The 21,480-nt window shown below is 46.1% G+C and overlaps 1 protein-coding gene across 4 annotated transcripts in view; it reads left to right on the forward strand.

Annotated features, from left to right (window-relative positions):
- The window catches only part of tyro3 (TYRO3 protein tyrosine kinase), a 90,319-nt gene that overhangs the window by 51,525 nt on the left and 17,314 nt on the right, over positions 1-21,480 (forward strand). For all 4 annotated transcript variants that reach the window (XR_006312856.2, XM_087990122.1, XM_043698215.2 and 1 more), the window contains 4 exons: positions 7,278-7,404; positions 8,010-8,110; positions 19,474-19,569; positions 20,141-20,221. Coding sequence is in view for 3 of the 4 variants with exons in the window: in XM_087990122.1 (XP_087846248.1) it covers positions 7,278-7,404; positions 8,010-8,110; positions 19,474-19,569; positions 20,141-20,221 (405 nt within the window). In the remaining variant the exon portion in view is untranslated. The remainder of the gene's footprint in view (positions 1-7,277; positions 7,405-8,009; positions 8,111-19,473; positions 19,570-20,140; positions 20,222-21,480) is intronic.

Here is a 21,480-nt window from a genome sequence, read left to right on the forward strand (position 1 = left end):
CTATTTGAGGCAACTTCCAGTGTTCTCTTTCCAAAGCCTTGCTATCCTTCCTGAAACACAGGCACAAAACTGCAGCTGAGGTTAGTTAATCTTCAGTGCTACATCCTCACACTAGAAGTTAGTGTCACTACCTCCTTTTCTGATGTCTGAGGAGGGGTAAGGCAATTCCAAGCAATGCAATGGTGCCTTAAATAAGTGACCACACGGTGTGACAACAGGTGAACATCCCAGGCTGTTGAATCATGAGGTGCATCACGGTTTGATCAAACAGGTCCTAATGTTGCGTCTGTGCATGCAGAGATGATTCCATAAGGATGCAGGATGTTCCGGAGCAAGCCCTGACTGATTGATTCACATCCCCCACCTCCCATATCTCGGTAAATCCAGAACTTTAAATTTGCCCTAGAAATCCTGATCAGGGTCGATTTCTGACCCTCGTTCCCATTGCAAAATACCCACTCGCCTTTAGGTGACTTCCTGGTCAGAGGCGACCTGTTACAAACGGATTCAAGAATCCTCAAAGCCAGCAGCAGCGATCATCAACAGATGATAAGGTGCCCCCTATCATTCTGAAGTTTAAACATCCTGCAGATGCTCTGTAAACTGTTATGAAGTTTTACATGAGGTCCATGTGGGGTCGTATGGGAGGTGGGAAGGAAGGGTAAGGGGACACTTGGGTGTACGAAATGATGCCTGATGGGGGAGGGTGGAGAGTGCTGGGTTGGTGAGTAGGGTACCAGCAGTGTGAGTAAGGGCTGCCAAGGTGAGTAATGGTGTATTAGGTGAGAGGGGAGTGCCAGGTGAGTCAGGTGGGAGTGCCAGTTGAGAGGGGTAGGGTATCAGGTATGTAGGGTGCCAGGTGAGTTGTCAGAGCACAGGGTAGGTTGGGGGATGGGTCCATCAGGGTCAGGTCTGGTCAATGGAGGAGAGCGAGGGTAACTGTTGGGTCTGGCAGGGAGGTAGTCAGATGATTGGTTGGTTTGGCAAATTTGGTTCAGTGGGTGCTGATGTCAGGTCGGGGTCTGGTCTAAGTTAGATCTCACATGGAGACATCCAGATGGGATAGGGTCAGGGTTACACCCGTAGTCTACACTGCTGCAACATCTATCAGGCAATCAGACTATCAGGGCTATTACACTATGCTTTAAGTTACTCAGAACATATTGGGAAACAAATGTGGCTTCAGGAGTTCAGATGGATACCTGGGAGTGAGTTACTGATTGGAATTTAATTGAAGGGTTCAGATGGTTTATATATAGAACAGTGGATACCTGGGAGTGAATTACTGACTGGAATTTAATCGAGGGGTTCGGGTGATTTATATATAGAACAGTGGATACCTGGGAGTGAGTTCCTGACTGGAATTTAATCGAGGGGTTCGGGTGGTTTATATATAGAACAGTGGATTCCTGGGAGTGAGTTCCTGACTGGAATTTAATCGAGGGGTTCGGGTGATTTATATATAGAACAGTGGATACCTGGGAGTGAGTTCCTGACTGGAATTTAATCGAGGGGTTCGGGTGGTTTATATATAGAACAGTGGATTCCTGGGAGTGAGTTACTGACTGGAATTTAATCGAGGGGTTTGGGTGGTTTATATATAGAACAGTGGATACCTGGGAGTGAGTTACTGGCTGGAATTTAATTGAGGGGTTTGGGTGGTTTATATATAGAATAATGTATACCCAGGGGTTACAGCCTGGAATCTAACTGAACCCAAGATAATGGTATTGACCGCTCCTTTAAAGTACTAGAGTGTTTTAGAGATATCTATATGGTGAGAATTGTAAATGATATTAATCTGTGATACTGTCAGTCCAGTTCCTGGCAGATAGAGCTTGGCAGATCGAAACTGCTCCACTATTTGGCATTAAATTCCAACGCTGCAGCAAGAAGCCATTGGAGAATTATTCTGAGCAATTGAAATGCAGTTGCCTGCAGGAGAGATGTCGGGCTGAATTACTTTGTTGGCTTAACGATAAGGGAGCTTTGCCATCTGGAACAGTTTAATGTTGACACTGGTATTTGTAGGAAGGGTGCAGCTCTGACATTGGGTTGGGGAGCACAAAATGCCTTTCTCGTTGCAAGAAGTTGGAGCTAAGCTTCTCTTTGAAAGTCTTTTGGGGAGGGCGTGCTGTGGTTGAACTATGAGGCGTGTGTATTCGACTCTCAGCATGAACCTTCATTCTTCGTGATGGAGAGGGAGCAGCGATTCACCGAGGTGGAACGAGCTATTTCTCAGCTTCATCGTCTCTGCTCAGAGTGTTGCCCTGCATGTGGTTTACATCGCTTACTGGTCCCCTGGAATAGAGAAAGGAGGGTGTTTGAGGCATTTATTGAATAATATGTGTCAGTGTAACTGTATCGCCAATGCTCATCATTCCCAAATGCTGCTTATCATGAACTTCACAGCTTTCCCTATCCTTCTCAATTTCTTTGCCTCTCTCTCTTATTGCCTGTGTTTGTCATTCTCTCATTTTTCTCTTTATCTGTGTAGGTTTCCTCTTTATGTTAGCATGTCTCCTTTCCCCTTTGTGCCTATCTTTCTCTCTAATCTGTGCTGTGTATGTCTTTCTCACTCTCCTCCTCCTGAGTTCTCTCTGTGTTGGTTTTACACTCTCGATTTGGCTGCCTGTTCTCTCGTTCCACTGTCACTGCCCTCAGCTGTCTCCCACACTCTGAGCACCACCTTCAATGCCCTCGCCCCCGTTAACACCGTTAACCGTTCTCAGCCGCATCCCAGCACCCCGAGACCTTCGCAGACTTGGCAAACAGTTTTAATTGGACAGATCACGAGCTGAGCCGACCAAACCACTACTTGGTCCAAGTCTTCCCTTCCAAACCTACTCCTGATTATAGCATCATCCTGCAGTGTAAAGATAACCCCCTCAACCCCCTCCCCTGCTGCCCTCAGCCTATTCTCTCTCCTGCAAATTGTTTTTCTCACTTTTCCTTTTAGATTTACATTTCGGTTTTATTGTCACACACTAGCACTATCATGTAGAAGGACACATCTCCACGTTTGTGTTCCCCTTTTGCCCTGATGGTGGAAACTGAACACAGTGCTCAAACTAACCAAAATACATTACATCTTGGGGGTAAATGAATGGAGAATTGGTGATCCCATAGGCATTGGGAGAATGGGGATAGATCATAGTTCACTGTAAAGCTTTCCACCAAACGGCAAGGTCCAGATTCAAATGCAAGTGAACTGGCACTATACCCTAACTATTACCAGTCAATGGGCCAAGTTTCCTTTTCATCCTTTGCATATAAATGCGAGGTGCTGCATTTTGGGAAAGCAAATCTTTGTAGGACTTGTACACTTAATGGTAAGCTCCTAGGGAGTGTTACTGAACAAAGAGACCTTGGAGTGCAGGTTCATAGCTCTTTGAAAGTGGAATCGTAGGTAGATAGGATAGTGAAGAAGGCGTTTGGTATGCTTTCCTTTATGGGTCAGAGTATTGAGTACAGGAGTTGGGAGGTCATGTTGCGGCTGTACAGGACATTGGTTAGGCCACTGTTGGAATATTGTGAGCAATTCTGGTCTCCTTCCTATCGGAAGGATGTTGTGAAATTTGAAAGGTTGCAGAAAAGATTTACAAACATGTTGCCAGGATTGGAGGGTTTCAGTTACAGGGAGAGGCTGAACAGGCTGGGGCTGTTTTCCCTGGAGTGTCGGAGGCTGAGGGCTGACCTTATAGAGGTTTACGAAATCATGAGGGACATGGATAGGATAAATAGACAAAGTCTCTTCCCTGGGGTGGGGGAAGTCCAGAACTAGAGGGCATAGGTTTAGGGTGAGAGGGGAAAGATATAAAAGGGGCAACTTTTTCACAGAGGGTGGTACGTGTATGGAATGAGCTGCCAGAGGAAGTGGTGGAGGCTGGTACAATTGCAACATTTAAAAGGCATCTGGATGGGTATATGAATAGGAAGGGTTTGGAGGGACATGGGCCGGGTGCTGGCAGGTGGGACTAGATTAGGTTGGGATACCTGGTCAGCATGGATGGGTTGGACCGAAGGGTCTGTTTCCATGCTGTACATCTCTACGACTCTATTCTTGGACTGGCATCTTTCTCCCTGTTCCCCCGTCACTCGTGCCCACTCTGAGCTCATCTTGTCTATGTAACCCATCTCCTGCATCCGCACGACCCCTGAGATGCAACCTGTCCAACTTCCCTCCCTGGTCCTCACCTCATTATTAATGACTCTCCCCTCCTCAGGCTCTGCACCTTTAAAGCTCTGACCTCATCCCACTCTTTGAAATACCCACTCCACCTTTGAAATACCCACCCTTGGCAAACTCATCCAACCCCTTCCATCAGGTGGAAGACGCAAAAACATAAACACGCATACCAACAGATTCATGAACAACTTCTTCCCCGCTGTTATTAGATATCCGAATGGACCTCTCAAATTTTAAATCTAATATTGATGTCACTCTTTGTGTGCTTTCTTTGCAGCTGTAGCATTGTATTCCTCACTCTGTGCTATTACCCTCATGCACTTTTCATGGTATGATTGGCTGTTCTGTACGCAAAACCAACCTTTTCACTGTACTTAGGTACATGTGACAATAATAAAGCAAATCACATCACTCCGCCCCCCCCCCCCATGTGAATTTGGTCACTGTTGCCACCATGTTGTATAAAGAGGTCAGCACCCAGGTGAGTGGTCATGAACAGCCTGTACTGAACATAACTGCACAGAAGAGATGGTTACCTTACAAACTTGGCTGGCAGTTTCATGCGATCTGATGTCCCAGTGGAATAGCTCCGGAGCCATGTGCTGAGCAGTTATTTTTTAATAGGTAAGCCTTTACTCTGTTGTTGAGGGAATCTGCTATAACAGACGATCCATTATTGGAGAGAATTGACTGGAACAAGCAAGAGAGAATTCAATACAAGAGGGAATCTTGTAGAGAGAGGTTACTGAAGGAAAGATTCAATTACTGGAGAGAGTGTACTTTGAGATGGGATTTTGTAGATGGAATATCTGACAGTAGACACTCTAGTTCTGGAGGGAATTTGGTGTGAGAGAAATTGTCAGACAGCAGTGACTGAAAAGAATGAATGTGCGGGTCAGTGAGGAAGGATATGATGTGAGTTGCTCATTCAGATGGCTTTCAGTGGGTGGAATGGTCTCTTTCTGTGCTGTAACAGTTCTCTGGTTCTGTGAGGTAGAGGGAATCTATAGAGAGATCTAATTTAAAGTAATAGATAATCTATTTCTCAAGGGAAATCGAACATCATAAGGAATCTACTGGTCAGAGTGATCTCCTACTTCAGGTAAATCTAGTGCACTGGAGATTTTTCCAATGTGGAAAATCTACTGACAGAGGGAATCCATTTATAAGGGGAAAGCAAGAGTCAGGGAGAGTCTATTGGCTAGAAGGAATTTAATAGAAGGGGCGATCTAGTGCAACTGGAAAATTACTACTAATGGGGATCAATAGGAAATCTACTGTGAAGTGTGATCCACTGCCAACAGGAACTCATTACCGTCAGGGATCTACTACAAGATAGAACCTACTTTACAAATGGGAAAATAGAGATTGGCAGACAGAAGGGATCAAGTGGTAGAGGAAATCTATTACTCTAACAAATCTTCTGCTAGAAGGACTCTGTTGCTTGAGAGGATCTGTTATTGATGGAGGAACTGGTGCAAAAAGGAATCTAACACAAGAGGAGGGGCTTGGCTGCTGGATTTCTAACTCTCTAACCTCCACCAGCCTGACAACACAGTGCGGATACCTGTGCTCCTCAATCTCTGGCATCATGAGCAACAGTTGACATCTTTACCAGGGACCCGCTTTCCCTTGACTGGGCCCCAAGCTTCAGAATTCTCTCCCTGCCCCTCTTCACCCATTGACCTCAATGTCCCCCTTTAAAACACTCCTTAAAACCTACCCCCTTTTGACCCAGCTTTTAGTCATCTGACCAAATACCTCCTTGCGGGTTACGGGGTCGTAATTTGACTTTAGAATGTCTTATTTTACTAAAGGTCGCTACACAGATACAGGTTGTTGGTGCAAGTGGGAATTAGAAACGGAGGGGGACATACTGGAGGTTTCCGTTGCTGAGGATACTATGTCTCCTTCTGAGTGTGGTTCTGTGCAACTGACCCAAAGTCCAACCCTAGGGTCCTGTCAGAGAGCTCCCTGTGCCAATGCGATCTAATAATGTGCCTATAGAGTTAACCTTTGCTTGTGTTGCAGGAGATGTACCCACTTCTTCTGCTGGTGTTAGTAATTTAACCAACAGTGCTACCCTCGGTCTCTTGCTCATCATTATTATTATGACTGTGATTAATTTCTGTTTTAGATTTTTGCAAGCATACTTTTCCATATATAGCTATTGGTTTTGCCTCTTGACCTGTTTTATTATTTGTTCGTGGGATGTGGGTGTCGCTGGCTAGGCCCAGCATTTCCTGCCCATCCCTAATTGCCCAGAGGGCAGTTAAAAGTCAGCCATACCACTGTGGGTCTGGAGTCACATGTAGGCCAGACTAAGGAAGGATGGCAGTTTCCTTCCCTGAAGGGCATTGGTAAACCAGATGGCGTCTTCCCAACACTTGACAATGGATTCCTGGTCATCATTAGACTCTTAATTCCAGATTTGTTATTTTTGCTGTTTTCCCTTGTTGTGTTTCTTTTTAATTTTTTTTTTGACGGAGGAGTATTATTGATTAGGGTCTGGTTGAGAAAGACCTGTGCCCGAAACGTCGATTCTCCTGCTCCTCGGATGCTGCCTGACCTGTTGCGCTTTTCCAGCGCCACACTCTCGACACTGGTTGAGGCCAAGTGGAAATTGGTGACCGAATGACGGTGATATGCCAATTGAGTGAGAACTCGACAGAGTGTAAACAGGGAACAGGTAACCAGAGCAGGCTGGAGTTGGTGATGATCTGAGTTGGAATAAACCGAGTAAGCTTGTGCCTGTCTGTCTATCCAACATTTAACGCCTGGTGCTCAAACTGACGTCAAGGTTTGCAGTTTGTTCCAATCCTGTAGGCCCACCAGGACATGAACATGAGTAAGCAGGGGCTGAATGACCCACGTCTTTTCTTCCCCTTCTTCTTGTGCCCCCTGGCAGACGAGTACAGGTTGGGCATCTACCCATGCGAGAAGGTACTGACACTGATCCCTTTAGCCCCCACCCGGGATGGATGCAGTTTTTGTTTTGTCTGTTGTCCATTTGTCTGTCAGGGAACCTGCTGACGGATTCTGCCCTCTCCTGCGGTTTGCACCATAATTCACGATCTGTTTCTCTTAGGGCCAGAAGTGCCAGAGCGAAGGACTTCCTGGGCCCCTGTGATAATTGGAGTTCTCTGCGCTGCCTTAACTTTAATCAGCGTGCTTCTCGTTGTGTACCACATCCGCAGAAAGGAAATGCAGTTTGGGTAGGTTCATCGTCATTCTGCCATTGGCGGCTGTGCATTCCATTACCTCACCCCCTAACGTCGGTTCTCAAACTGGACGTTACACTGAAGTATTTGAGTGAACGCAGTAAAATAATCCTTCCCCTGCCTCTGATCTGGGTTCAGTTCTGCCTTCACTACAGAAGGCATTACTGCGGTTCAGAAGGGCAAAGTGGAGTGCTAAGAATGGTGTTTGTAGGGTCCCTAACAGACTTGCCAAGGTGAATGTGGAAAGGATATTTCCTGTTCTGGGGGAGTCCATAACTAGGAGGCACTGTCTTTGAAAATTAAGGCTCACCTTTTTGGAACTGCGATTTTGTTTTTCTCTCTCCCTCTGAGGGTTGAACGACTTTGAAACCTTGCCTTTGGCAGGAGGGTCGCTGTCAGTGATGGAGGTAGAGATGGATTCTTGTGAGCCAGGGGAGTGGTGTGGTGGTAGTGTCCCAGCATCTGAACTAGGAGGCTGGGATTCGACTCCCATGTGTGTAAAAGCATCTCCGAACAGATTGATTAGAAAAATAGGTTAAACTAAGGAAAGGAATCCAGTGAATCCAACTGCTGACTTGTTCTTGTCATTCTCTCCACAGGGAGGCCTTTGGCCCTATTTCTGACGGAGTGGGGCAGATGGTACAGTACAGGGCAGGAAGAGTCTACAACCGCAGGGGGGCAGAACGCATCGAGGCGACTTGTACGTAAAATCGTTTGATTCATCACATATGGTCATAGATTTGTCTTTGTAGCCAAATAAGCATCACATTGAACAGTCAAGCCCAAATCCAGGGCCTTGTGGTTTGGATTAAGCGTGCCCATAATCCATTCAGGAATGTAGCAACAAGAACCAGCATTGGTAGCTGTCTCTCGCGTTGTATCTGTACATTGTTTCGTGTCACTGACCTCACCCCCAAGGTTTTATCTGCTTACAGTTAAGGATGTCATCCTGTTTGATGTTACAGGCACCCTCTCACTCTTGAGACTTTCAGACTCAACTGTTCCAATGTCCTTCTGACTGATCTCAAAGAGATTATCCAAAACGTTGCTGCCTGTGTATTACCCTGCAACAGGTCCCATTCCCTTGTCACTAGTCAAGCACCAAATGGAACAGTGTCATTCTGGTTTTCAAATCACCTCATAGCCTGTACTGCTGTGATCTCCCCTAGTTCCACAACCCTCCAAGATATCTGGGCTCCTCTAATTCTGACCCCTTGTGCTTTCCTAGTTATAATTTCCTGATTGGCAATATTTACTAGTTTGCTACTCACCAGTTACTATGGGTAGCTTTGCGTTCAGTTGCCTAGGCCCCAGAATCCAGCATTTCAATGCCTCGGCCTCTCCGCTTGGATTTCCTGCTTTCCGATGTGTCTTAAAGCCAACATTCCTGGCCAATTAAAAACGGAAATTGCTGGGAAATTTCAGCATTGGTGGAGAGGATTCAGAGTTAACATTTCCGGTCCCAGTGAGCCTTCCTCAGAACCAATGGTAGCTCGGAAAAGGTCGGTTTTAATGCAGGAGATGGAGTTGAGGGAGGGTGTAAGGAGTAAATGCTAGGTAGGGATAGAGCCCATTTCTGGCCAAGTGTTAGCTTGTCTGTCCTCATGTTTCTTCACATGATTCAGGATCATATCTTGTTTTCTAATGCACTTGCAAAGCACCTTGCAATCTTTCATTACACTACAGGGCTACACCAACATAAGCTGTCATTGTTTATGGGACCAGGACATCAGAGCGATGTTCTGTTCAGACAATTTGAGGAGGTTCGCTTCTGCGTTAAGCTGGAGAGCATCAAAGGATTGACACCTGAGCCACAGATCAGTTCGAGAATTAAAGACATGGTTGAAAGAGTGATGTGAGAAGGTGGTGTTTTGATTATGGGGGGCACTCGCATCAGTACTGAGGGAAGCCAAAGCTATTCTGGGGGGGGTTCATTCAAATAAGTGTGGAACCAGTGTCCTGGCCAATGGTATAACTAGTGCAACAGTGGGAGTGGGCTGATGGAAAGATTCGGAGAGACTTAGAAATCTAAAGAGAAAGATCAAGGCATTAGAACTGTGTCACCATCTGGGGAAGGACCAGCAAACTGGGTATGAATAGACAGAGCTGAAAATGTGTTGCTGGAAAAGCGCAGCAGGTCAGGCAGCATCCAAGCAACAGGAGAATCGACGTTTCGGGCATAAGCCCTTCTTATGCCCAAAACGTCGATTCTCCTGTTCCTTGGCTGCTGCCTGACCTGCTGCGCTTTTCCAGCAACACATTTTCAGCTCTGGTCTCCAGCATCTGCAGCCCTCACTTTCTCCTCAATGAATAGACAGAGTTCAACAAAAAATGTACATCAGTGGAGAAGATCATTGCAGGTAATAGATTGGAGTTTGTAACAAAAAGGCAGCGCAATAATTGTGGGGATTTTCATCTTTGTATAGACTTGGAGAATCAAATAGCAAGAGTGCTCTGGGAGATAAGTTTGTGGAATGCTTTTATGACAGTTTCCTGCAGAACTGACTAGAGATAAGGTTATCCCAGGTTTAGTGTTTGTAATGAGGCAAGGGTAATTAGCAATGACATAATATAAGATCTTTGAAGAAAAAGTGAGGTCTGCAGATGCTGGCGATCAGAGCTGAAAATGTGTTGCTGGAAAAGCACAGCAGGTCAGGCAGCATCCAGGGAACAGGAGAATCGACGTTTCGGGCATAAGCCCTTCTTCAGGAATGAGGAAAGTTTGTCCAGCAGGCTAAGATAAAAGGTAGGGAGGAGGGACTTGGGGGAGGGGCGTCGGAAATGTGATAGGTGGAAAGAGGTCAAAGTGAGGGTGATAGGTCAGACTGGGGTGGGGGCGGAGAGGTCAGGAAGAAGATTGCAGGTTAGGAAGGCGGTGCTGAGTTCGATGGATTTGACTGAGACAAGGTAGGGGGAGGGGAAATGAGGAAACTGGTGAAATCCAAGTTCATCCCTTGTGGTTGGAGGGTTCCTAGGCGGAGGTTGAGGCGCTCTTCCTCCAACCGTCGTGTTGTTGTGGTCTGGCGATGGCCATCTCATTCTCCCAATTCCTTCGTCTCTGCCGCATCTGCTCCCAGGAGGACCAGTTCCGGAAACGTACAGCCCAGATGGCCTCCTTCAAGGACCGCAATTTCCCCCCCGATGTGGTCGACGATGCCCTCCACAGCATCTCTTCCACTTCCCGCTCCTCCGCCCTTGAGCCCCGCCCCTCCAACCGCCACCAGGACAGAACCCCACTGGTCCTCACCTACCACCCCACCAATCTCCATGTACAGCGCATCATCCGCCGTCATTTCCGCCACCTCCAAACGGACCCCACCACCAAGGGTATATTTCCCTCCCCTCCCCTATCAGCATTCCATAAAGACCACTCCCTCCGTGACTCCCTCGTCAGATCCACACCCCCCACCAACCCAACCTCCACTCCCGGCACCTTCCCCTGCAACCGCAGGAGGTGCAAGACTTGCGCCCACACCTCCCCCTCACCTCCCTCCAAGGCCCAAAAGGAAACTTCCATATCCGCCACAGATTCACCTGCACCTCCACACACATCATCTATTGCATCCTCTGCACCCGATGTGGCCTCCTCTATATTGGGGAGATAGGCCGCCTACTTGCGGAGCGTTTCAGAGAACACCTCTGGGACACCCAGACCAACCAACCCAACCACCCCGTGGCTCAACACTTCAACTCCCCCTCCCACTCCACCAAGGATATGCAGATCTTTGGACTCCTCCATCGCCAGACCACAACAACACGACGGTTGGAGGAAGAGCGCCTCATCTTCCGCCCAGGAACCCTCCAACCACAAGGGATGAACTCGGATTTCACCAGTTTCCTCATTTCCCCTCCCCCCACCTTGTCTCAGACAAATCCATCGAACTCAGCACCGCCTTCCTAACCTGCAATCTTCTTCCTGACCTCTCCACCCCCACCCCAGTCTGACCTATCACCCTCACTTTGACCTCTTTCCACCTATCACATTTCAGTGACCATAACACAATTGAATTCCACACAATTGAATTCCATGTTCACTGAGAAATTGATATATTCCAAACAGATACAAGAATCTTAAATTCAATGTCAATTACACAGATAGGGGGAGAGAGCTGACCATGGTTAGTTAGCAGGTAGACAAAAAGATATGGCAATAAACAAAGAGTTTGAAACATTTAAAGAAATAATACAAAGTGTGCAAAAAAAATTTCCATTTGAAAAACAAAAGCTCAGCAAGAAAGACCATAAGTCATAGGAGCAGAAATTAGGCCATTCAGCCCAACGGGTCTGCTCCCACATTCAATCATGGCTGATAAGTTTCTCAACCCCATTCTCCCACTTTCTCCCCATAACCCTTGATCCCCTTGATGCTCAAGAACCTATCTGTGACAGTCTTAAATATACTAAATGACCTGGCCTCCATAGCCTTTTGTTGCAATGAGTTCCACAGATTCCCCACTCTCTGGCCGAAGGTGTTTCTCCTTATCTCCATTCTAAAATGTCTTCCCTTTACTCTAAGGCTGTGCCTTCAGGTCTTAGTCTGTCCGAACAATGGAAACATCTTCCCAACATCCAGGCCGTTCAGCATTCTGTAAGTTTCAATTATATTCCCCCTCATCCTTCTAAACTCCATCGAGTATAGGCCCAGAGTCCTCAAATGTTCCTCATACTGTTAAGCTTTTCATTCTTGTGACCATTCTGGTGAACCTCGTCTGAACACACTCCGAGTCCAGTATATCCTTCCTGAGATAGGGGGCCCAGAACTGTGCAGAGTACTCCAAGTGTGGCCTGAGCAGAGCCTGACAGAGAAATACCCATCCATGGCTCACTTAGGAATTCGAGGGTAATACTAGATTCATGGAATAGTAGCAAAGCTTGAGAATAAGTCTGAGGTTTGTGAACGTCTTAGAAGCTGGCAAAGGGCCAACAGAAAATTGGTAAGAATATCAAAACAATTTGTTTGAGCTTTTGTAAGTGAATAACAAAGGAAGGGAGTAGCTGAAGTAGGTGGAGATTGCTTAGGAGCAGGAGAGAGGAGGAATTATTGTGGGGAGTGAGGCACCGAACAAAATCTGTGCTTTAACAGTGGAGGGCAAAGGTTCATACTATAAGTAGAGGGTAACCTAGGGCTGATTAATGGAGTTATGAAAAATATTGACAAACCTCGAGGAGCTTAAACCTAACAAATTCCTACAACCTGCTAACCTCAGGTTCAAAAAGAGATAAGCTGCTGGAAAGGCACAGCAGGTCAGGCAGCTTCTGAGGAGCGGGAAAGTCGACGTTTCAGGCCAGGGCCCTTCATCAGGAACGAGGCCCTCATTCTGGACGAAGGGCTCCGGCCCGAAACGTCGATTCTCCTGCTCCTCCGTTGCTGCCTGACCTGCTGCTCTTTTCCAGCAACGCACTCTCAACTCTGACCTCCGGCATCTGCAGACCTCCCTTCGAAAAGAGATAGCTGCCTGGAGATTAGATGCGTGAACAATGGCTTTCCAAAATTGCCTAGATTTGGGAATTGGCCCGTCGGATTGGAAGTTGCCAAATGTTATATCATTTTACAAACAAGGAGGAAGAGAAAGAACAGTGAGCTCTAGACCAATTACTCATCAGTCATTGGGAAAGCACTGGAATCTATGATAAAGTAATCATTAACAATGCAGTCAGTGAAGCATTGTCTGATTGGAACAAGTCAATATAATTTTACTAAGGGGTTACCTAGTTTGACAGATTTCTTTGAGGATGAAATAATAGGGTGGATAAAGGACCAGAGTAAAACTAGAATACTAAAAGGTGTTTGATAAAGTGCCACAGAAAGGAGACTGAAGGGTGACCTTATAGAAGTCATTTAAAATCATAGATAAGGTAGATAGCCAACAGCTTCTCCCCACGGTAGGGGAGCCTAAAGCCTAGAGTGCAGCGGTTTAAGGTGAGCGGGGAGAGATACACAAGGGTCCAGAGGGGCAATTCTTTTCACACTGAGGGTATGGACCAAACATAGGAAAATTGGACTAGATTACTTTGTGAAAACTGGATGGCATGGGCAGGTTGGGTCGAAGGGCCTGGTTCCATGCTGTCAACCTCTATGACTCTATAACAGCCATGACGTGGAGGAGCCGCTGTTGGACTGGGGTGGACAAAAGTTAAAAATCACACAACGCCAGGTTATAGTCCAACAGGTTTACTTGGAAGGACTAGCTTTCGGAACACAGCTACCTGATGAAGGAGCAGTGCTCTGAAAGCTAATGCTTCCAAATAAACCTGTTGGACTATAACCTGATGTTGTGTGATTTTTAACATTGTCTTTAAAAGCCAATAGGCAGGATAAGGTCTCATGTTGTTTGTTAATACAGTACCGTACAGAGAGTAATACTTAATGGACAAGAAGCAGAGACATAACAAAGAACATATTTAAGTTGGCAAATAGTAAATACTGGAGTGCTGCAAGGGCCAGTATTGAGGCCTCAACCACTTTACAGTCAATGTGAATGATTTGGATGAAAAAAACAGGGAGTTTGCTGAGCCAGGGACCCACCCCTCTGCCAGGGGTAAATGGGGACTGAGTGGTAAGTTGCATATCCCTGGTTCACTGAGACAGATATATATGTAAAAGTGCAGCTTGCCTTAAAACAGATCTGTTTTCATTAGCAGCATGTACAAAACACAAGTTGTGAAGCTTACACTTTTCAGGCGAAGGTATAAATTGATCAGAGTTCTTTGGAAAGGTATGATGCCCATTGGAAAGATGAAGTACCTGTTCAGATATCCCCAGGGACACCTTCAGGAGAGGCCAAGTGCTCTTTGGGATTGTTAAAAACGGCCATGACTGTGGATAAACTAATTGGAACTGTCAGGATGCCAGGGCATTTACATCTCCTGGCCTTTAACTCTAAAAGGTCTGACGTTTTTGAAAATAATTCAGTCTTTGTTATTCCCCTCTGTTCGGTTGACATAAGCCTGACGCTCACCGTTACAGGATTTGTGCTACATGACTGTTTTCATAAGCTAGGAGAAAGTGAGGACTGCAGATCAGATCGAAAGTGTGATGCTGGAAAAGCACAGCAGATCAGGCAACATCCGAGGAGTAGGAGAATCGACGTTTCGGGCATTAGCCCTTCATCAGGAATTAGCTCTCATTATCACAGTGGGTGGACTGTCAGGTCAGAATTTGATTGACAGCTCCAAGTGTTTGTAAAGATTTTGAAATGGGGTGATAAATACCCCATTTTTTATATAGAAGGAATTAAGTAGTTGAAGAGGTTTGAATCTAGTGAATGGATTTTTATCACAAGAGTATTTATTTTTAAACAGTGAGATCATCCTAGGCACTTTGAACTTTATTTTATCTCAGCATTGGTTCTGAGGTCTGCACCAATGATGGCCATTGGATGAGTTGGCATGGAGGATGTAAGGGCAGGAGTCAGTCAGGGGGGGGTGGTTTGTCTTGAGGATGGGTAGAGGCATTCGTTGTGATGGAGGTTTTGTTGGGTTGGGTGTGTGATTGGCTGGAGTTGGCATGAGCTGAAAATGTGTTGCTGGAAAAGCGCAGCAGGTCAGGCAGCATCCAAGGAGCAGGAGAATCGACGTTTCGGGCATAAGCCCTTCTTCCTGAAGAAGGGCTTATTCCCGAAACGTCGATTCTCCTGTTCCTTGGATGCTGCCTGACCTGCTGCGCTTTTCCAGCAACACATTTTCAGCTCTGATCTCCAGCATCTGCAGCCCTCACTTTCTCCTTGGAGTTGGCATGAACAAAACACAGGGAGTGCTTGGGGATGTGAGTGCTGAGGACTGGTTATATAGAGGGCTGCTTTCTCTTTTTGTTTTAATCTTTCCCTAACAAGTATCAGACCACCAGGGCGGTCCTCAACATGTGACGATCTCTGCAGCATTTCTGGAATGACAAGTCAGACCCAGCTCCCATTAACACCCACCCCTCTAGCAACACAAATACGGCAGCAGTCATGGAGAGAGAAAAACAGAGTTCGATTCCAAATCCAGCGCAAGTCTCCTTCAGAACTCCAGTTCACCTGCTGAGTTCCTCCAGTGTTCTCTGTGTTTGCTTCAGATTTCCAGCATCTGCTGTACTTTGCGTCCATTGAAGAATAGTAAGGGAAAATATTAAAAATCAAAGGCTTTCCCAGACCAGGAGCCAATGTAGGTCAGCGAGTGCAGGCATTATAGAGGATATTGTCTCTTTAATGATAACATCGTCATCTCTCCTGGACTTCTGCCCTATTTCCAATTGGGTGCCCTGAGGTACACTCACTGTGGGGCATATGGAATAACTCTCTCTCCAACTTCCAATTCTATCCAAATTGGATTTACCATTCATGCATCCCACCTGAGAGAGGCTAACATCTTGGGTTGACCGTTTCCTCGATGTGGAAATAGTCAGTGAGCAGACCAGGATGAGAGTGGGTGAAAGGGCAGGTGATAACAGGCAGGGCAGAATACATAGTGACAGAAGACAGGGATTTGTTAGAGTGCGTGGCAACTGGCAGAAAGGTTGGTAACCAAGCAACACATTGGAAGGGATTGACAAAAGGCCTGGATATGAAATTGAGAGTAATGAGCTAGATGATCTGAAATGCTCTACCGGAGAACTTTCAAAAGAAAATTGGATAAATACTTGAGATTCTGGGAACAGAATGGGGAAATCGGACTAATTGGGGAGCTTTTTCACAGAGTTAAGTAAAGAGGTTCCTTCTGTCTTACAATGGTCTACTTTTCAGATGACTAGATGTAAACTGTGAATAGATAATTAGAGGATGTGGAGAGCAATATTAACTTAGGATTTCTCAAAATAGGTTTGAAAGTTATATCTCAAAAGTATCAGCTCGCTGTTTCGTGCTGCCCCTATATAGAAGCAACATGAATGGGTTCATCACTGACAGGATCCGCTGTCAAGCCAAAAAGACATTCTGCCTATCAGACAAATGAATAGAGCGGTATGTGAATTTTGATGCCGGTGTATTGCCATACGTCCCAAAGGCTGCAGGTTGTGTCAGACAGCATATCCTTTCATCTGCTCACAACATAAGGAAGTACTGGCTGTACCTGAACCAGCCAGTGCTTATAATTAGTGATTCTGCAGTTGGACAGCATTTGTCAAATAATCCTAAATGTGTTCCAAAAGTTAAGCTGATAACAGATGCGGTAATGTTGCTCAGGCTTGCAGTACGGTGAACATGAGTGCTCTGGAATCTACACATATTAATGCACAGAGCCATTTACAGACAGAGACAAGTCCATGCCCTGCATCTGTTTCAACTGAACCAAATGGTGGCAGCCATTTGCTAGTTCGTTTCTCAAGGAAATGCCTAAACCAATCAGAGTTCAGCTACCTGGTTTAAAATGTAACCAAAGCCTGGCAGTCAATTGTCAGTCATCATTAAATTGTGCATTCTCCATGGCAACATTTTTACCAATCAAAGACCATTTGCCAAACAAGGAGCTCTCTCCTCCTGTGCTGTATAAAAGTGGGGGGTTTTTTTTTCCCCCTTGAAATGGTATTTTTGTGAATTGTCCCAATGAGGTGAAAATTCAAATTTTCAACAAAATGTGTCTTTTGTCAGCAATATTTCAGAGGAATTGACGGCTGAAACAGAATTCTAATTATTTTAACCAGTTGTTTCCATGGGCGCATGGAACTAAAACTAGGGGGCACAGCCTCAAAATACGGGAGAGGGGGGTTTAGGACTGAGCTGAGGAGGAGCTCCTTCACCCCGAGGGTTGTGTACCAGTGGAATTCCCTACCCAGTGAAACAGTTGAGGCTAACTCGTTGAATTTTTTTTTAAGGCAAAGCTAAATAGATTTTTGAATAGTAATGGAATTACGGGTTAAGGTGAGCGGGCGGGTAAGTGGAGCTGAAAGAGATCAGCCAGGATCTTGTTGAGTGGCAGAGCAGGTTCGGAGAAGTGGGAGGGGGGGGGGCAGATGGCCTACTCCTGCTCCTAGTTCTAATTCTAACTAGTTAATACCTTTATGAAAAGGACAGACACATTATGGTATGGATGCATTAAGCATTGGTGAGCAGATTTTTTCAGCTTGTAATTTACCCATCTCCTGTACCTCCTCAGCAGCTCAATTTATCAAAAATAAATCCAACCGTGTCTTGAATTTTCTAACACTATCCGCCCCCACTATCTCTGTGTGCAGTCTGTTCAACACATTCACCTCCTTTTGCATCAAATACTTAAATCACGACCATCTGTTCATCTACCTTTACATTAATCACATTGTCAAAATAGCACAAACAGGAATCTGTAGGAGCCCCCATTGTGCTTAAAGGAACACACAGGGAGAACCTGAACTTGCGCAGAAACCCCATTGCTGCGTGTACTGCTGCAGTCAGAGTTCAATAATCAATTTCTTATGTTTGCTTAATGTAGATTGTAATGATCCACTGATGGATCACTTGGGGTGGACTGTAGTGTTACTTAACTATGACAGATCGAGCTGAACTCTAATGCAGAATTAATCAAAAGTGTAATTGTTAGATGTGGGTGGTGCTGGCATCAAAGCTAATCAAATCAATGCTTGCAAAGAAAAATGCAGAGCTAATAGGTCAGAAATAATATTTTGCTATCTTGTCATTCGCTTATTCACTCCAGTTAAGAGCAACTTCCGGTACTCATTCAGTTGCCTCATTTAGCCTCTTGCATTGTCCTGCACCTCTCCCAGTGATTCTGTATGTGCCTCTCAGCTCCTCTCAATATACTGTGCAGCCTCCCAGTGATTCTGTATGTATCTCCCTGCCCTTCTCAATATACTGCACAGCCTCCCAGTGATTCTGTATGTATCTCCCTGCCATTCTGAATACATTGCGCAGCCTCCCAGTGATTCTGTATGTGCCTCTCAGCTCTTCTCGATATACTGCACAACCTCCCAGTGATTCTGTATGTATCTCCCTGCCCTTCTCAATATACTGCACAGCCTCCCAGTGATTCTGTATGCATCTCCCTGCCCTTCTGAATACATTGCGCAGCCTCCCAGTGATTCTGAACCTCACTGCTCTTCTGAATGCACTGCACAACCTCCCACTGATTCTGTGTGTATCTCCCTGTTCTTCTAAATATACTGCATAATTTCTGGGTGAATCAGTGTGACTTTCTCTGTCTGATCTTTCCAATCTGGTACACATCTCCCAGTAATTCTGTGTGTATCTCTCCGCTTTTCCAAGTGTGCTGCACAATCTCCCAGTATTCTGTATGTGTCCCTTGCTGCTCTCCTCAATATTATACCCATCTTGCAGTAGTTCAATGTCTCTCTCTCTCTCTCCCTCCCTCTCTCTGTCTGCCTACTCTTCCTAATATGGTACCTTGTCAATAATTCTGTGTGAGTCTCTCTGTCTTTTTTTCTCAACGTGGTTGCTGTGTGGGGAGGTTTATGAAGGAGGGAGGGAGGTGGGTGGTGCTGGCATAATAATGGAGAAAGATCTTGTGATGGTTCCCTCTGGCTTGTTCCTGCCCCCATCCGATGGTCCCAGAGGCAGTTTGTGTTTGGTGACATAGCAGCTCACCTGCCAATGGTGAGAAGCCGAGTGAAGCTTTTTAAGCGGGCATTTGACAGCACGTTGCCAAGGGCAGTGTGATTCTGATGGCACGGACCTCAGGCTGGGTCAGTGACTGGGTGGAGGTGGCTGTGTGGTGGGAGACTGTATTGTCATGGAAACGAGGCCCAGTCTGACCGGGATTGGAGCTGTTTGACCAAGGCCATCAGCTAGCAGAGGATTATTAGAAGGAACAGCTCACATGTACTCTCCTCAATGGCTTCTGCTTCCCTCAGCCCCTTCTTGAACCTTCCCACTCCAACCCAGCTGCACCCTCTATAGAGGCTTTCCCCTCGTCAACTCTGTCTGCGGAGCCACCAGGCCTCTAGACCTTAGGGAACAGGTCCGGAATGCTCCCTCTGGTCCAAAAGATTCAGCACCTGTGGAATTCTCCTTGTGTCCATCAGTAATTGTGTGTGTGTGTGCGTGCGTGCGTGCGCGTGCGCGCACCACACTCTGTGCAAGTGAAAGTTGATGTGCTACCTTAGTAACAGTGATTTGTTTTTTTGTCTTGGTACAGTCGATACTTTGGGAATCAGCGACGCTTTGAAGCAGAAGTTGGAAGATATTTTCATTCATGAGAGACAGCTGGAGCTGGGGCGCACGCTGGGCAGAGGTCAGCCTGTCTGTCTTTGATCTGCTCACTCCCTCCCTCCCTCCCTCCTTCTCCTGAAAACACTGGTGGCTCCTGATGCTTCTTTGCCCCTTCAGAGGGGCTCTTCCAGGACAGAAAACTGCCACACATGAGGAGAAGGTGGCCCTTTCTGAGTCACAGGTTCAAATCCAACTCAAGCTCAGGTTGATGCTGCAGTGCGTCGGTAAGGGAGTCAGTCTCCCCTCTCTCGGGTGAACGCTCAGAACCTCATATCATTGTTTGATGAAACACGGCTGAGTTTCCTGCGATGTCCTGGCCCACCTATTGAAACAATGAAACAGATTCCCTGCCTCATTATCATCCAGGCCCCTCTCTGGCGGCCTTGCTGGGCGCAGATTGGCTACTGGATTCCCTGCCCTAGAGCAACCTCTCGCCTCAGGAGTATTCTGAAAGTCAAAGGTGCTCCATAAATGCTTTTCTAGACTGGGCCTACACATGAAGCCACTGGGTGATGTCCCAAGCCTGCTCCTGTTTAGTACGGACTGTGTTACTGTCTGACTTGGCAACGTGAGTTTCCATTTTTAATTTCCAGGGGAGTTCGGCTCTGTCAAGGAGGCTTACCTAAAGATGGAAGACGGGTCCACACAAAGATTGGCTGTGAAAATGCTAAAAAGTAAGTGCAGCCCTTGTCCAAACTGAGGTTGCAGTGCAGTAAGAGTAGGGAAGCCTTAAGAGAACTGTTCAGGCCCAGAAGGAGACCAGGCCTGGAGTATTGTGCACACTTTTGGCCTCCCTGTCTGAGGAAGGATATTGGAAATGGTTCAGAGAAGGTTCGCTTGACTGACTATAAAAGCAAGATGCGATGTGGGCATCAATAGCTGGGTCAGCATTTATTACCCATCCCTAGTTGCCCTTGAGAAAGCGGTGGTGAGCTGCCTTCTTGAACTGCTGTAGTCCATGGTGCTGTAGGTAGATAGACCCACAATGCCCTTAGGCAGGGAATTCTGGGGTTTTGACCCAGCGACAGTGAGGGAACGGCGGTATATTTCCATAGCAACATCTGTGTAGAGAGATGTACAGAGTTAATGTTTTGAGTCCAATATGATTCTATATTGGAACTAGAATGGTCTGGGCACCTGTCTTATGAAGGAAGGTTGGTCCTTTTTCCATTAGTGCTTAGTAATGTGATTGAAACATGGCTATTAACATTATTCTGTATACAATATGACAGGCTGGATGTTTCCCCTTATGGGAGAAACTGGAACTAGAGGGCACCGTTTAGAAATCAGTTTCTCATTTCAGACTGAGATGAGGAGAAGTTTTTGTCTGCCTCAGAGAATTGTTTGTGGCTTTCCATCCCGAGACAGAGCGGCAGAGACCAGGTCACTAAATATGCAGCAAACTTGGTTTTAACCGGCACCTTATGGACCGTCACTCTCTCAATAAACCAGCTAATAATTATATACTCCAAATACTGCAAAGTCTATGGTAATGTTCTGTCCAGTTATTTTAGTTTTTAAATTTAATGATCTCTGTGTCAATATACTTGTTGTTTAATCAAAATGGACATATAAAATTTCAATTTTGAGTCAATTTCTCTTTAAATACTGTCATCTACTGGCATACCCAAGTAGTCGTAGAGTTATACAGACCCTTCAGTCCAACCAGTCCATCCCGAACATAATCCCGAACTAAACTGGTCCCACCTGTCTGCTCCTGGCCCATACCCCTCCAAACCTTTCCTGTTCACGTAATTATCCAAATGTCTTTTAAATGTTGTGACTGTACCCGCATTGACCATGTCCTCGGGACGTTCGTTCCACACGTGAACTGTCCTCTGTGTAAGAAATTTGCCCCTCGTGTCTTTATTCAATCTCTCTCCTCTCACCTTAAAAATGTGCCCCCGGTCTTGAAATACCCCTCCTAGGGAAG

This window comes from Chiloscyllium plagiosum, unplaced genomic scaffold, assembly GCF_037043375.1.
Source record: "Chiloscyllium plagiosum isolate Xiang-an unplaced genomic scaffold, Cpla_swu_hap1 HiC_scaffold_8, whole genome shotgun sequence".
Classification (NCBI taxonomy): domain Eukaryota; kingdom Metazoa; phylum Chordata; class Chondrichthyes; order Orectolobiformes; family Hemiscylliidae; genus Chiloscyllium; species Chiloscyllium plagiosum.